Source organism: Morone saxatilis, unplaced genomic scaffold (genome assembly GCF_004916995.1).
Source record: "Morone saxatilis isolate NCDOM2014 unplaced genomic scaffold, NCSU_SB_2.0 Contig18, whole genome shotgun sequence".
NCBI classification, from domain to species: Eukaryota; Metazoa; Chordata; class Actinopteri; family Moronidae; genus Morone; species Morone saxatilis.
Genome location: NW_023339740.1, coordinates 4,490,548 through 4,507,648, shown reverse-complemented (window position 1 = coordinate 4,507,648; position 17,101 = coordinate 4,490,548). Strand labels below are relative to the sequence as shown.

Sequence of the window (17,101 nt, the reverse complement as noted above, 5' to 3'; positions counted from 1 at the left end):
CCACCCAGATGACTTAATATGGCTTGATTATATTTTATGAACAGGAACTAGACACTGCAAGGCTTCAGAATACTTTTATTCTGCCTTGTTTTTTTCTTGCTGTGTGTCTAACCCTTGGCCATTGGCTGCCCCGGTCACTCCACTGTGGATGACGATGAATCACTACTTTGATATTTGTGGCTTAAAGCAGGGGGGACTGCACCATGTGTTTGACATGCTGTGATCATCAGATACATTTGGATTTAATGAACAAAGTAAACAATGATCCTCATATTGCTCACTGTGGTCTAGAAAGTGTGTAAGTATTAGAAATATATTCTAGTAGGTGGTACTGGATTGTCAGGTCCTTCACTCAGGCATGAACCCTAACCACCAAGGTTTTAGGCTGTGCAGTTGCAGAATGATGCTCAGATCTTGATAAGTTCTTTAGAAGGGATGTAATAAGTCATATACTATGACAGATACTTCGACACGTGGCAGGAAGAGCCGGGGATCGAACCAACAACCTTCTGATTCGGGGACGACCCGCTCTGCCTCTGAGCCACAGCCGCCCATAGAATGTTGAGAATCAAAATCAGTGTAAGGAATGGATAAAACATTGTATTTATCTGCTCCAATGTAAGCTGCAAATGTTAGCATGCCCACCTAACTAGCTTAGTACTTACAGTAGTAACCTAAATCTTGTGGTGTTGGCTACTGGCCATCCGGCATACAGTACAGAAACAAATCCTGGTGGGTCGGTGGATCGTCGGAAAATCCATAAAGATAGCATTATGTTCCCCAAACACGTTGTTGGTTAGTCCTCCTCCTTAGAGCCTTTTCTCTTGTACCATTTAAAGTGAAACTTACTGTTGATACAAACAATATGTAAGCTGAGCAGATAAACATGGTTAGGTTAGGACCTTAGATACTGACCATATCATACTAGCTCTACACTGTAATACAGGAACAATGCACTTTCTTCATTTTCAATTAAATTTTATTTGTATAGTGCCAAATCATAATAGAAGTTATCTCAGGACACTTAAATAGAGCAGGTCTAGACAGTACTCTTTATAAAATTACAATTCCCACCACGAGCAAACACTTGGCGACAGTGGCAAGGAAAAACTGGTAGAAACCACGAGCAGACCCCTGCTCTAAGTGGGCGTCCGTCTGCCATGACCGATTTTCATCTTCTACATGGATCATCAAGGGTTCTTGTTATTTTACAGTCATCTTGAGACATTTAAAGGTCAACCAGAGACAGCATTTTCAAACATACACTAGCCTAATTAGCAGCTGATAAAATCTGCTAGCAAAAGCATTTTAAAAATGGTATATCTTGCAAGAACTAAAAGGGACAGGGACGGACATTAGCCAATACTCAGTTGATTATTAGTGGTACATTTTTCATTTCCATTTATTATTAACTTAAAATGTAGTCTGCCCTTGCTAGGCTACAGATTTGCTTTTAAAATAGGTACGCACCTTTTTTCAAATGGTCTAGAAGGGTGTATGTGCATTGACCAGTCTGTTCTGTGCTGTTACAAAAAATGCTAGGCAACCAACAGGGTCTAAAACGTCACTAAAAGTAGCGGTAAAGCCGCCAAGTCGCCAGCAGTGTTTTAAACTTAGCCAGAAAAATTATGGGTCTTTAAATGTGCCCGCTGAGGTTTTACTGAACCACAGAGAATTGTTGACTATATGATGTATGACGGCACCTCTATTCTGTCTCCACATGCACAGTATAAGAAGAGAGAAATGGCAAGGAGAACAGACAGACACAGAGCAGGCGGTTGTGATAATTATAGCTACATTTTAAACTTAACAATTTAACATGCCTCTGATGCCTCTTTCTGGTCGGAGTGATGTATGCTGCAGGGCACTTCCCTGACGGACATGGGCCTTTGCTTGTCAGTCATGATCACAGGCATTAATTGATTTTGTTGTTGTATTTAGAGAGCATCAAAATGATTAGATCAATTTTATGGCCATACCTCCTACATCCCACTGCATCACTCACAGAGTATGAGTTCAGATCATGTAGTGCCGTACATTTCGAATCATCCATCAGTCCCAACTGTACTATTGCTTGCTTGTACTTGTACTAGTTTTTCCTTTTCTGGATTGGGGGGGGTGGGTGAAACATGCCTCTGCAAAGAATCTGCTGCTGACTGACTAAACTCAAATAAATCTCAGACCAGAGATAAAGTGAATTCTGAGATGTTTGCAGAGATTAGGTCAGAACCCTCTTTACCCGTCTGCATCCCATGTACTGCTCGCCAGGATTATTTTTATCTGGAAGACTGTGGCTGATATCATTTTTCAAAGTGAGAATCCACCAGCGCAGCATGAGTAATCCATCTTGGTTCCTTTGACAATTTCCTGTGGAACATGTGTGTGCTCTTTATTCCTGAAGGGATACCTCAGCACACAAAAAGAGATGAATATCTCTGGAAGGGGAATAGACCAGGAGAGCAATTTGTGATTAAAGGAATCCTCTGGAAGTACATACACAAACCTCTCCGCAGCCCAGGCCGATAAACTCCCTCCCCTCGCAATGCAATTACCAACACAATCACATCATGTTCCACAACCGGGAATTAAGACGTTCTCACTCAGCCTGCTTCATTAAGACGCCTTCCTATGAAAAAAATGCACACTTTTACATATTTATTCTGAGAGGGTTCATTTGCAGCAAGGTCCTTAGACAGTAGATTGTGTGTGTGATTGAGAGTTAGTGAGAAAAATATTTTTTTCATTGTTTTTTTTTTCATTATAGGCATTGGTAACAAGTTAACAATATTTTCATGCCTGGGGACATTATGTGACCCTGATATTGTTTAAATGAGACCAAATATAAAAATGGGTTGTACATTTAATTTAATTTATCTCAGCATTATGAGAATTGAGGCTTCCCTTTTCTTGTTGTTTAGAAAATAAATCTAGCGACCAGTTCCTGGAACATACAATACTCCAGTGGTCTAACAAACTGTACGTAGCACTGTTAGTATTATAATGCAGTGTGCACATGTACAATCCCTGCTGTATCTATCAAAAAATTTAATACGAAAAAAGAAAGAAAAAAACTAAATTCATACTAGCTGTTGAGGCGATCTTGCCATTTCCCTGCTTACATTATGGTAATACACACTGGAGCAGTAGCGGTAGTGTGCATTTCATAGAGTAAGAGATTAATACTTGTGTTGCAGTCCAGCACCCCTGTCCCCTGGCCGTGTTTTTATAAAGCAACAATATTTCCAAAGAAGCTTTAATGTTAGCCAGTGCCCTGGAGACAAGTGTCAATACACAGTGAACCAAAAGGAAAAGTCATTTCAAGTATTGCCTGCAACTTACTCCACTGTTAATGTAGCTGAGTAGAAAAAAAAACAGCACACAACCCTGCTTCCAGTTGCAGAGCTTGCCTTTGTTATGACTTGCAGAATGAGTGCTTATTTTGTGTCAGTCATTCCTAATCATTTGCTCTGTCTTAAAGTGAGAGAGCCCTGCACCAGCGGTCGCAAAAGGCACTTGTTATATTGTTGTTGAGCTTTGATTGACATCTCCAAAAGATCCCTGTCAGGTGGGCATTTTCTACCCGATTGATAGTAATTGTCTGCAAGGTACAGTGCTTTCATACAGCTCAGAGACTCGAAGGGTAAACTGCAGTCGAGCTCCCTAATAATTTCTAACAGTGAGGGAGTGATTTGTGCTCCTTTTTTGGCTACCAGGCATTATTAATGGGATCAGGTTGAGCACTGACTCACTGGCATATTTAAAGCACAAGTCCTAGCTGTTTTTTTTACCTGTACTTTATTTCTTTCAGCTCTCCAAACCTGCCCTGTAGCATTATAGATACTCCAAAAATGAAATCCAAAAGCATAGCATGTTTGATTCGACACATTGGTTGCTTAGTCTGCAATAAGACGCCACTAGTCAGATGTAAGAGGAAATGATCTGTTCATGCACCGTCTCGTACAGTTTTATGGTACTGCAGTTATTAATTTAGTTCCGCTTTTGGACCTCTATGTTTGTTTCCTGCTGTTTCTTGTCTGGAAAATAAACAATGATAGTTATTAGGTCATGGCTAAATTTAAAATTAAATAGTGTCATGACATGCTTTTGATATTATTGGGGTCAGGTTTGTTTAAAGTAGCAGAGTGTAGGATTTAGTGGCGTCTAGCAGTGAACTGCAACCAACTGAAATCTCTCGTCTCAACCAAGCGTATGGAGAAACTACAAAACTACTGTGGTAGAGCTCAAGAGTATCACCAAAGTTATTTCAATTCATTGTGTGGAGAATATCAGTATATTATTTGTATCAAATTTCATGGGAATTTATCCAATAGTTGACATTTCACTTAAAACCACAGCTGTCTACCTATTGGTGGAGAAATCAAGGTTCAGTGTTGTTTATTGTCATTTCAATATACAGAGCACACCAGAGTGAAATGTTGTTTCTCACGGTCCAAGGTGCTAACATACACACAAAAAGTTTTGAATTCATAGTATTTGTAAAGAGATTTCAATGGTGGACTGGCTAACCGACTATAGTTATGCTAGAAAGAAAAAGGAAAATAAGGTCAAGATTGGGTATAGCCAGAGATAAGTTGTCATTCAGACAGCAGAGTTATCTTCAGAATAGTTAGCTTGCTATATCTGTTGTTTTTAGTAAGGGGTTTGGTTTGTTTGACTGTCTTGGCTTGTAAATGTAGTTTAAAGTCACCTCCGCCTTAATCATTTCCTATCATAGAGCCATGTGGTAATACTCCTATCCTTTGCTGCAGCCACTGACACTATACAGGCTGCAGCTCATGATCCATGTGACAAGGTGAGAGTCATTGGCACAGGTCTGAGTACAGCAAAAATCAATATCAATTACACCTGTATCGGAGAATTGTCAAAATTAAATGCCCAGGTGTCCCTGTTTCACCAGCAGGAGCCAAACGCTTTGTGGACAGAAAGAACAACAACAACAACAAAAAATTAACAGCGTACCTGCTTTGTGGTCTCTAATTGACCGTTAACCTTGATGTTGACGACTTCAAGGGAAAAGAGAACGCACATTTTGTTTAGTCATGATGCTGTATAAAGTAGACATCTGAGAAGTTGTACCACAGTTGCATCGCGTTCGGCAGGTTTTAGCGTCCTGGGTCTACACCGCACAGCTGGACTTGATTTATGCCGCTGACAGGGCCGTTTCTCTCCAGCACAGCACACTGTGGGGAACCTTAGGAGAGACAGCCTTTCAATTTATCTCAGACAGCCCCTCCCCCCTGTACACTTCAGGGTTTTTAAAGCAGTCAAGAGCATAGATCAACACCTGAAGTTAGGTCCCACCCCTTGTCCTGGCTCAGAGGATATGGTGACCTCGCCTCTTTCTCCGCACACACTCGCCGCGTTACAGCCTCTCGCCTCCAGCGCTGTTAGCAACGTTGACGTTTTTGATACAATTATGATTAGAAACATCACCTGCAGGTAGGTCGATGATGGTCAATGTGGGTTGGAAATAGTAACACAGGCACACCTCACCTTATCTGTGGGCTTATCATGGCTGGCAAACACAATATCAAACACATCCCCCGCAGTACTTTTTTCACACTTTCCATTTAGTTGACTGGTATTTGGATGGCTGCTGCAGTGGCGAGTTGAGCAAGCTGTGTGTGCACTGAGGCAGTAATCTTTGTGTGTAGAAGGCCTTAGCTGAGACTAATTATTTGGTGAAATCACCGTAAGCTTGCGACGAACTCTCTTCCTGTGGTCTCATGGCTGAGTAATTCCACTGATAGAATCTTAACCCCTATTTTCACAAGCCTGTTTTATTTACCCTGTTAATTAAGTAGAGACGGATACAGGCCTCCACCCTGCAGTCATGCTACCAATCAGCCATGGCATCTTGGAGTCACTAAGTATTCATGAACAGTCCTGTTTGAAACTCTCAAATCTGAATCTAATCTGTGATTAGGCATATTGTTTGTATGTTGAATTTTTGTGAGTGCGCTCCTATTCTTCGACGGCGTTAGCGAGTTAGTGTGTTTATGTAGAACGCGGGCCGGCATGAGCACGAGGTTCCTGCTGCTGCCATTAGAAGCTCGCTCTACATTCCAGGCCCACACTTAGTTCAAAGCGGCTGCTCTCAAATGCGCAATTTTCGTGCCGTCTGTTTTTTTAATTTTGTATTTTTTGTGAATCATTATTTGGATTGTGACAGTTTCCTCTCACAATGTAGAATTTATCAAACAGATCAAAGACAAATATGTCTGCATGAAACATCAAAACAAGGCTTTCAAGTGCCTTTTTGATTTGGAAGGAAGCTTACAGAAAGGCAACGTCTGCATCTGTTAACAGCATCTCAAAGAGAACGTAAGGAAATAACAAAAACAGGCTTTTTACTTTGGACCAGGCTCTTTCCTGCGATTTCCACTTCACAGTGCCCGTGATAGCTGCTCTGTGACTGATGTTATTTGTTTCTTTCATCTTGTCACAGAGCGGGGAGGATCAACACTGTACAGCCCCTGTCCACGGAGGCTTGATCTCGCCCAAAATACACACCTGTGTCTTTTAGGATTACACGAGTGCATTTGGCCATCTCGCCTTGTTCAGAAATAATCGCCTCCTTTTAGGAGACTTATTGCTGTGTCCATTAAACCTGTGTGAGGCGGGGATGAAAGGAGTGGCACTTGTGTTCATCTCACATGTGAATTATTGATACCTGCCCCTCCGCTGGCTTCTCTCGGGATGGAGGTGGGAAATGTCTGCTTGCATAATGGGCCCATCGTGCAGACATGTTGTCTCGGCCACAGCAGAAGGAAGAGGGAAGACAGGAGCAAAACTGAAACGTGTTAATAGTAAGCCTCCATCTCTTATTCACCGCTACCTTGCCTCAGCTGACTTCTACTGTATTTGACCTCATCTTCCATTAGTTTCAGACTAAAATGACGAACACTTGTGCAGACAGCCGGTCTGCTCCACTTTCTGTAATATTGGCGAAAGGAAAGTGCCTCCCTGGTCTTCAAATAAAGCTTCATAAAAGGTAGGCGATCCGGTGAATGGCTAAGAACAGACTTGGCTCCACAGGAGGACCACTGAGGATTTAACTCTCTGTAAGAGCCATTGTGCTCCATTGCAGCTCCACTTGCTCGCTCTCCACAGAGCTTCCTCTTACAAGATGCATGGCGCACAAGTCACATGATATCTATTTTGTCCCTGAGGATAAAGGGATTGTGGATATACAGAGTGCAAATGCAGGTATTTAGTTATGTTGAGGCATTGCTGTGAGCCTTGTGCTGGTTAACTTGAATTGGGTCAGAGCTTGTTCTAGTTAAAATGATGTGTTTTCCCATTTGTTTGCACTCTCGCTGATGGCAGAAAAGGCCACTAGTTAATTGATAATAGTTGCATATGTGGTGAAACCTCACTGTAATGCAGAACTATTACCTTTAGTACCATTTCCTTTAGATAACATGAGTCATCAGACAAACTTTGCTGCAGAGAGCCAGCATTGCAATGTAATTATGTATAGTAGTTGTTTTAATTGTGCTTACTCTGCTCAGGGTTATGGTCAGTTGGAAGACCGTGTTGCCATTTAATGGGCCATTTTTTTTTAAATTTATCGTCCTCCGGCTTTGATGTCATTGACTGTGCGCCATTCCACACAGAGATATGCCCTCTTGTGTGACTGATGGCCATTGTTGGCTGCTTTGCATTCAGCACTTTTCTCTCAAACTGATATAAAGCGAGAAGCCTCCACTCAGCAGCGCCATGTGGTTTTAGAAGTAGATTCTCTTACACTAACTGTCTCTGCACTTTCTTATCACACCCACCACTTGACGACCCGGTGTAGACAGCGAAGCAGGGGGGAAAGTAGAACTCAGTGTCACACTGTATCAACCACATTTCACAAGTACATCCAGTTAAACGCATCACTGGCGCAAACAAGAAAACACCATGCTCCTATAACAGTGAGAGCTGATGAACTGATGAACTCAGTGTCATGTGTAATTTAGACCTCTATTAAAGTTGTCTCTGTTTTAGCTCACGGTGCATTGTCAATTATCTTTAGCTGTCAGATAGCTGTTTAGAATCAATCAAAAGGAGTGGAAGAACACATTTAAGCTGATTTGAAGGCGTGATTTCAGTGACAGCTAGTGTGCTGATGCACAGGCTCTGTGACGCTGAAGCTTGGTCCTGTTGAACTGTTAGTTATGCAGCCATGTTTTTGAATGAGCTACCATTGTTTTAATAGGTGCTTTACAGTAACAGCAGTAAATGTAGAGGTTAAAAGGGGCGTACATTTTACTTTTATGTTCTAGTAAAGTGATTATGAAACTATGACACTGGTTTAAAATAAGACTTTTCTAAAACCTTGAAGCAGCTATCATCAATATATTAATGGTGGATCCCATGACTGCTAAAAGAAGTCCCCTGCAGTGACGAACACAGAGAATTATGACGCGGCAGTTCTACGAAGCTCCATGGCACCTCTCTGCTCCACGCTTTTATTTTCGGCCTAGAAACGTCACTTTTTAGGTTCACTCTCAGACTCATGGTTTGTGGCCCATAGGCAGCTGTTTTCAGTAGAAAAGCTCTTTACACTACCTACTGAGCACTAGACAGTAGACAAACAGAGTTAGTGACTAGCTGGTGAACATAGTGGAGCATTTAGCAGGTAAGAGCCAGATATTTAGTATCAGTTAGGAATTAGTGAAGACCATGACAGAGCTAAAATGAAGACTTACATTCACCAGGTGGCCTGAAACCCTATCTCCAAATGGATGTAGTGCAGGGCGATGTCCCAGATGAACCAGTATGCCGGTTTTAATTTCCTGTATGAAAGCATAGCTGAAACAACTGCTGTAACTCTGCTGTTTCTTATGCATTGCTATTGTTTTCACATACTTTACGAAAAGCTTTTCTAAAACGTTTAAAGCATATATTTTTAAATTTTGAAACAAAAAGGCCACATTTGACTGAGGCTTAGACTTTCCACTGTTAAACAACAGGTAAAATGTAAAGCCACAAATGAAGAAGTGTGCATAGAGTGATCTTAAACTGGCATTAACTTATAAAACCTCTTAGAACCCACAGGCCACCCGCTTGTGTGAGTTCTAAGATGCTTAGATCGCCTACACAAGTATATGCGTAAAACCTTTGTCAATATGGACGTGCTACACATCATTAGTACATCAGTTAAATTCTCCACAATTCAATTCTATCAGTTCACTTTACAGAATCTATGAACACCAAAGTATCAAATGATTAAAAAAATGATTTGTAATTAATATGTTTGTTTGTGTTTTATACAAGTAATATTCATACTGGTTCAAACAAACAATTTGATATAATTTCCTATCTTTGCTGAGCAAATGTTTTGTGCAAAAGGAATTAAAGGCCTGTCACATATAGACACCTATTCCTATCTAATGTGTTTTTAACGTATGTAATGTACTGTTTTATATTGTTTTGCTGAAAATATCAACTGGTGCAGCTTTAAGTGTTTATGCGTGTTCCTGAAAGAGCCGTCATTAAACAAAATCACCTCTGCCCTTGTGTTTGATTTCTCAGTTTGCTAAAACCCTCGCTGCCATCTAACAGTGGCTGAATCTGTTTGCTCCTTTGACTCTGTTCATAGGTGAATGGAGCAATTTACTGGCCACACATCATTTTACCTCCCTCACAATCAGGCTGACGCCGTTTCATATTTACAGTTTGCACATTCAGCAGAGCATTTCAGATCATTAAAATTCAGCGTGCTTTGATGAGTTGGTCCACCCTTGATTTCCCACAGTACCTTGCTTTCAAGGGCACAATTTCCATTTTTGCTTGTTATTTAGAAAATGTCAAGTTTTGTTAAGGCCTTTTGACCTTTTTGGAAGCACTTGTGGCCATTGTATAAAGGGCAAGGAAGCCACCGTTGTCCTAGATTATCGTGAAGTCATGCGCTGAATTAAACACCCCTGAAAATACAATCCTATTTCTCATCAGTGTCATCTGCAAGAAGCACAACTTAATTAGAGACACTGAGAAATGTTCTCTGCTGCATGTTAGTCACTTTTCTTTGCTGCATAGTCAACCCTGTGCTACAAATGTTGCAATTTATGCATAGCAGTATTTGTTACTAATCAGCCTGTTCTCATTCTCAGGTTGTCAAATAACACCATCCGTGATTTGTGTCTGTGAATTGCATTATGACGTGATTTATGTATGTAAATGTAATGTAGTTATTTTAACCCAAACCATGATCTTTTACGAAATCTAAACAAGTAGTTTTGGTGTCTAATTCAAACGTGAACCATGTGTTAAAAAGGCTTTCTGGCAGTTTTGTGGTAGCCTGGTGTGTCACATACAGAGGGGGCGTGGGAAGAGCATTGGTATTTGATAACCTGGGATGAAAACGGGCTATAATAGTAAAAGCAGATGCTACGGCAGTAATATAAATGAAATAAAATGTGCTTTTTTAACTACAGGGTCTCCATTCTGGACAACGGTAACCTTCGGATTTGGAACGCAACCAAATCGGACGCAGGTCTCTACACCTGTGTGGCAAGAAACCAGTTTGGCGTGGCAAGTAGCACAGGAAGCATCACAGTTAAAGGTATTTCCTATTCCTTCTTCAGATTTCATCACTGTGTCTTTTGCAGTTCAGTCAGCAGGGACCCTGACCAGTATGGTCAAATGCATGTTTTTTTTACTCTGACAGCAACGTGGAGTTGATTGATATTTCACTCTGCCCCTTGAAAAACTAACCTGAAGTGTTCAATTTCATAAATAAAACATGACCAACATAGAGAAGAAGGACAGCGATTTGTGAAGCCTCCAACCCGTCCTCTCTCTCCCTCTTTTGATAAGTCTTGAGGAGCAGGCCTTTTTCTGCGTGCTGTCATCACTACAGAGACAGACACACCTCAGTTGCCATGCAGAGGTGTTGAAAACATTCAGCTCACTGCCTCGGTGCCTCCAGTACTGTCAGAGGATATGCGGTGTGAAAAAAGCCTTCTATTGTTAGATCATCTGGGCTGGGGGTTGCATTTCTGCTCTGGTGCTGTGGCTTATTATACGTCACAACAGAGCAAAATAACTTCTTTTTTTTCTATTCTGGACACATTTAGAGCGACTCTGTACATAGATGTGTCCACCCACACTCAAGGACACACACTTGTTCTGATTGTCACCGAGGGTGTTAACTGACCTTGCTATATCGGATCCCTTCTGTGTTTTATGTGATTTCTATCACTCCTAAAGTCTGCACAAGATCAACAACTGTTCAAAAGCAGTACATCATTGAAGCTATGTCTGCACTGCCTGGGCTCACTTTGCCCCAATGTGAAACTTTTTTCCAGACAGTTTCAATTACAAAACAATTACAAAACTGAGAACATCATTGTGGTTAAATCATTCTCTGGTAAACACCACGGGGAAATTCTGATCCAATAAAGATCCAGGAAAGGGAATGCCGAAAAGCTGAGCGCAGATGGCGTCAAACAAAACTTTGACATTTAAGAGAAACTCATTTACAACTGAAACTGAGAAGGATGAAGCAAACAACCTAAACGTTTTGGACCAGCCATCAAAAGTTCAGTGTAATGCAAAAAATACCTAAATTCCTACCTACAATCACATGGAAGAAATATGGTAAAAAATGGCAGCACTTAGATGAAATTGTGCAGCATTGTAAGCCGTCCACCAGCTGTCTTGATGCTCAACCAACAAGCTTCTTTAAAAATGCTTTCAGCTGTTTGGCAACAGTTCTACTAAAGATAGTCATTAGCTCTCTGCGATCAGGTAATTTTCCCAAAGCCTTGACAAATACAGTCATCAAGCCTCTCCTAAAAACGAGTAGTGTGGAAACATCTGTGATTACCAGCTACAGACCATTATCAAAGCTTTTCCTTGTAAGTAAAATTATTGGAAAAGTTGTCTGCCAGCAACTGAGTAACTTTTTAACCTCAAATAGCTACTTTGATACGTTTCAATCTGGATTTCGACCCCACCATATGAGACACCTCTCACTATCTTTAAACGCATGACCCCTCTCGGCCTCTCAGGTCATCATTGTGAACCACCTTGCCCTCCTATCTGGTTTTTATATCTCTGTAACATTTTAATTTCCTCTAAAAAGGTTTCCATTCTTTTAATTGGCATTTTAATGGTTTTTTTAATCAGTTTTCTTTCCTTTTTTATGTTTTTATGCTTTATATAAGACACTTTAAGTTGCCTTTGTGTATGAAAAGCTCCTAGCCTTGCCTCGCCTTCATTGAAAATGAATGTGAGCCGGGTATAAATTGCAGTGCATGAGTGGCTTTATTCTGTGCACACTGCTGTTTTTTTCTGTCCACGGGGAATAGTGTTCTCACCTCCTCTAGTTTCTGTGGGATTTGCTGACATATTCAGTGAACTATACCCTCACCGTGCCCCCCCCCCCCCTTTCACAGAGGTTGCTCAGTTCATTTGTATTATTGTTATTTGTTCTGCCTTGACCCTCCTCATTGACTAACTCATGTAGATTTATAGAATTATTGATTTTCAGTATATTGGCCACAGGAAGAAAAGGTCATGCCTCATATTTCATAAGGTTTGTTATAGATTTACATGTATATTTCAACAGATTATTGGAATCTTCACATCAGATCTTTCAGACAAATCAGATGGCATATTCTGCATATTCTGAGATGACAAGGATCACGCTCAGCAAAGAGCCTTCATTCCACTATGTGAGAGAGAGAGTACAGAAAAAAGTTTGGTGTGCACACAGTTGAACCTAACTGTTAGGCAATGAATTGTACAGTCAGTAAAAAAATACCAATAAAATGGTGCCAAAATCCTCCCAATTCTCCAGAATATATGATGAGAACTGCTGTATGTTTCCCACTACTCACTGAAGTGAAATAATTTTTCTGTCTCAGAGACTGAGCTTCTCCCTCTTCTTCTTTTGTGATTTATGATTTTTGCTCAAAGGTTCAATCCATTTAATTGTCTTTCTTCTACAAGTTAGAAATCTATAAATTCCTTTGAAATGCGGAGTCAACGGCACAGCAGTGTGCCAAATATTGGGTGGATTTCTTTTTCCCAAGCAGTTCCTATAGAAACGTGAAATTTTAGCCCTAAAGGCAAATATTTGATTGGATAGCAAAGCAACAGTGACTATATAACAGCAAGAGGAATGTTCTGAACTGTATCTATACAGTAATTCCCTTCTTCTATTATAATGGAATTTTTAAAAACTCAAGAGCAGCTCTTTCCTCTGTAAATCACTATCAAGGCATGTTTCCTTTTTCTGTTGAATTATAAAAGACAGATTTAATAAATTATGAATGCTTGAAAGTCAGCAGCAGTCAAGGATGCGGGGAGAGCTTAGAGTGCACCTTGCTGCTGATTTATGCTGATGCCTCACTCTGCCTCCCATTGACGACTCTGCCTTTCCACAAAAGGAATCGGTAACCTTTGCATAGTTGAAGTGATGAAATTAACGTGTGAATTGTCAGTGCAGTTGTAGTTTTGCTCGCAATCGTGTTAATTGCTGTGAAAGTTTAAGCACAGAGTTTCAACTTGGAGGCATAATGAAAAGCACAGCATTGCTACACTCTGCCAGTCACCCTCTCCTTTTACCCATTTATCACACGCTGAAATGAAAATGGTACAGAACCCTCCAACCAATCAGTGTGTGCGCGGGGGGGGGGCATAGTTTGAAACAGCATAAATAGATGGCGCCTTTATCCACTTATTATTCTTGTGAAAAGGAATATGGGTTTTATTTGACACCCTCGCTCACCGCTTCCTTTCCATCATCATATGTTAAAGCTGTTTTCTGCTGCTGATGTACAAATGTTCCTGTATATGATCTTGCGCCTCTCTGTCACAATCGATATTGTTTGGAAAATGGGATGGGGTAATTTACATGCACTATTTCATTGAGGATTGGAAACCTGTTTAGCGAGGAGAAATTTGTGTTGCAGGAGCAGCCCTTATGGGAGATGACAGTAGTTTATTCAAATTGACTTTGGTGATATGAATGCTGAAAAATACCTGTCAAAAAGCATTTGCCGTCTCCTGCTGTGAATAAGCCACCTAGCAAACAGTGGAGGAGCAGTCACAACAAATGAGCCCTGTTAATGTCCCCATTATTCCAACACTGGGGGGATATTAGCAGATTAATTGCACTTGATTATGGACGTGCTCCCTGAATTTTGATTACACTGGAGATGAGCCGTTGCAATTAGGGTTGCCTTCGATCATTACAGATGGTCAGTGAACTCAAAACTTCTGAGATCATACTGTGTTCGCTTCTGTTTGCCTCTGCGAACCCCGAAAGCAATTCATCTTTTCAACGCTGACACAACACTGCAACCACTCGCTTTGGAGGGGTTTGGAAAGTAAAAATGTAGTCTTTTGTTTGAGTGGTTATTGAATCATCTTTGTGTTTCTACTCTAGGGATGGCAATGTTAGTCTTTTTTGTGCACGGACATTCTGGTCCCCAGAAGACAAGTCCTAATGATGTTGGTTACTTTTCCTCTAGTGCCACCGTGAGGTTCACATATGTAGCTTTTAATGAAATGTCTCAACAATTGTTGAATGGATTGGCGTGAAGATTACTACAGATTCAATCTCAATCTAGAAAGACTGCACTGGTCATAGCTTTTGTCATTTTTTGGAGGTGTAAGACAAACAATAAATCATCTGATCAAGTTGTTCGGGGCGACGCACGGCCTAACGACCAGTATTCAGTGAATCTGTGTGTATCGCGTTGAAGAATGTCACAGGTTTTTCTGCACTTGAAGTTGGCTGCCCTTGTGAGACCTTTGATTTGTCCTTTGGAAAATGAGTGGCATTCAGAAAAGCACGTGGGAGGAGTTAGTGCTGCGCTGATGAAAGCATTCCTCTTGGTTTGTTTGTCTGTAAAGCAACCGGAGGAAATTGGGGTGGAATGATTTCTTTATTATAACGTGCTCTGCAGTTTTGTTTCAAAATGACCTGAGAGATAGCCCTGGCACTGAGGAATAAAGGGCCTTTTCATCAACACTGAATGCAAAATACATGATAATCTGCCGTAGCCTGATGTGTGCCGTCAGATTTGGTGCAGCCTCTTTAGAGAAGGCTTTTGACCTGCCGGTGAAAATACATTTTCTTTACAAGGCTTTGTTTGTCTTGAGTCTCCGTGCCTCCGGATCATCTTTGCGTGAATCTCTGTGTGAAGGACTTAGAGGGTGAGGGTGAGGCTTTGCTCCGGTAAATTTGTTTTCAAAATCCTTGCATCACGTGGCCCATAGCTCTTTCGACACCCTCTGTTTTGCATTATTCAAGCTCACATCACTCACCTTGTGTGGAAAACTACAGCTTGTGTACACTGGAGATTACATACTTACACTTTATAGCTTTAGAGCATCGAAGCTGGGATTCTCCACAGGAGGGGCGGGGGGGTGAGCATTATTCATGATGGCTGCTGTTTGTGGGAAGAATGGTGAAACTGGCCATGTGAGGCATGTCAGTACGCCTCAGAGAGGAGCAGGAAGTCATTTGGTAACCGTTAGCTCGCTCTGTTTCCTGCTCAACCATATGTTATTGTTGCACAGCTTCTCTGAGTGTTTCCACTGTGAGCCAGTGTCAGTAAGTCATCTGTTTGGCTGCCACACCTCCTTCAGTTTCCTTAACATGGCATGCAATGCTGTGATTGTTGTTGCTGTTTAAGCTAAGTACTTGATGTTGCCTAAATAATAAAATACTCATCAATTTCTCATTCATTTAATCATTAAGCCTTAAGCTTTACGCTTATCTAAGCGTATATTGTTTTTTGGGGGATTTTTACATTAAAAAGCCACTTGGCTTGATTGCAGCACTCTTTCAGACTAGAAAAAATGACTGCTTCGGCTGTGTGTTCAAACATTTAAAGCCACTGGAAACCCAAATCCACAATAGACGTATAACTTGCAATTTAAATTAGTTCAAATTAGTTTGAATCCAAATTCAAAATATTGCCATTTAAAGTACCAGTGCAACGCCCTCGCCTCTCCAAACTACAATGGCTGAGAAAGTGTTGAAAAATGCCAAAGGCCCTATCTGGAGCCGGTGTTTGGTTTGTCCATTCTACAAATGGAAGAAACATGGCAGTTCAACATGGCAGCCTCCATGTAAGAGAACCCTCTTACTCTGTAGATAAAAACAGGTAACGAAAACAAATTCTTATTTTCAGGTGATTATTATACATTTTCATTTTTATGATACACTAATAAAAAACATACCTATAAATATTATATTCCCTTTAAATAGATTTAAATAGTTACACACTGAAATTTTTTTAAACTTTCCTGATATGAGGTTTGAATTGGCTGTGGCTATGATTAGACATACAAAAAAATATGCAATTAATTCCTCAAACCAGTAAAATAACAGTTGTCAGTTGTTCCACCCAAACACTACTACGGTGCGTCCATAGTAATACTCCTGTCCTGAAGGAGATGTCGAAAAAAACGTGATCAGCCTGCGTACACAGTCTTGATAAATGGTATAAACAGCAAACAGAGTTTTTTGAACTAGGTGTTTTTGTGAACATTTATTTTCACTCAGATTTTTGTGGATGCTTAATGAGACATTCAACTTTGATATATTCTATATGCATTTTAATTGTTTCAGGCCACATATCCAGAGGCTTTAAACTCACCTTTTGTCAGGAACTCATTTTCAGGAACTCATGTTCCTGACAAAGGTAGTTTCTGCCCTTTCTTAGTAGCAAAGTCGGATGTAGTATGGCATTGTTTAACCTTCTCAAAAGGTCTATAGGGAGGAGGTCGGGATGGATGGTTGGTCCACCAAGCACTTCACTGTCAAAGGAGGATTTATTTTATCGGTCCTATATTTCCAAACAATTTCCTAGGAAGTTTCCTGAATATAATGACTTGGTATCGGTAATAGTGAAAATCTGTACATCTAAGCCGTAGTAAATATTAATTTATTATTCATTTATTACTGAGAACTGAATTCTCCTTATATGTTGAATAGTATATCTGCCTGCAGATAAATTATACGTTTGCTAGTTCAGCTAAGGTGCTAAGAGGTTTTTTTTATCTCTACAGTGAGTACCAAATTAAATAATCCTTCTGGGGAATGTTTTGAAAAATATTCTAAAAT

General features: G+C 40.5%; 1 protein-coding gene across 1 annotated transcript in view; it reads left to right on the top strand.

The window, feature by feature from the left end:
• cntn4 (contactin 4) overlaps positions 1-17,101 on the top strand; it is a 54,131-nt gene that overhangs the window by 24,831 nt on the left and 12,199 nt on the right. Inside the window, exon 7 of the mRNA XM_035662042.1 lies at positions 10,449-10,576. Within this exon, the coding sequence (XP_035517935.1) occupies positions 10,449-10,576 (128 nt within the window). The remainder of the gene's footprint in view (positions 1-10,448; positions 10,577-17,101) is intronic.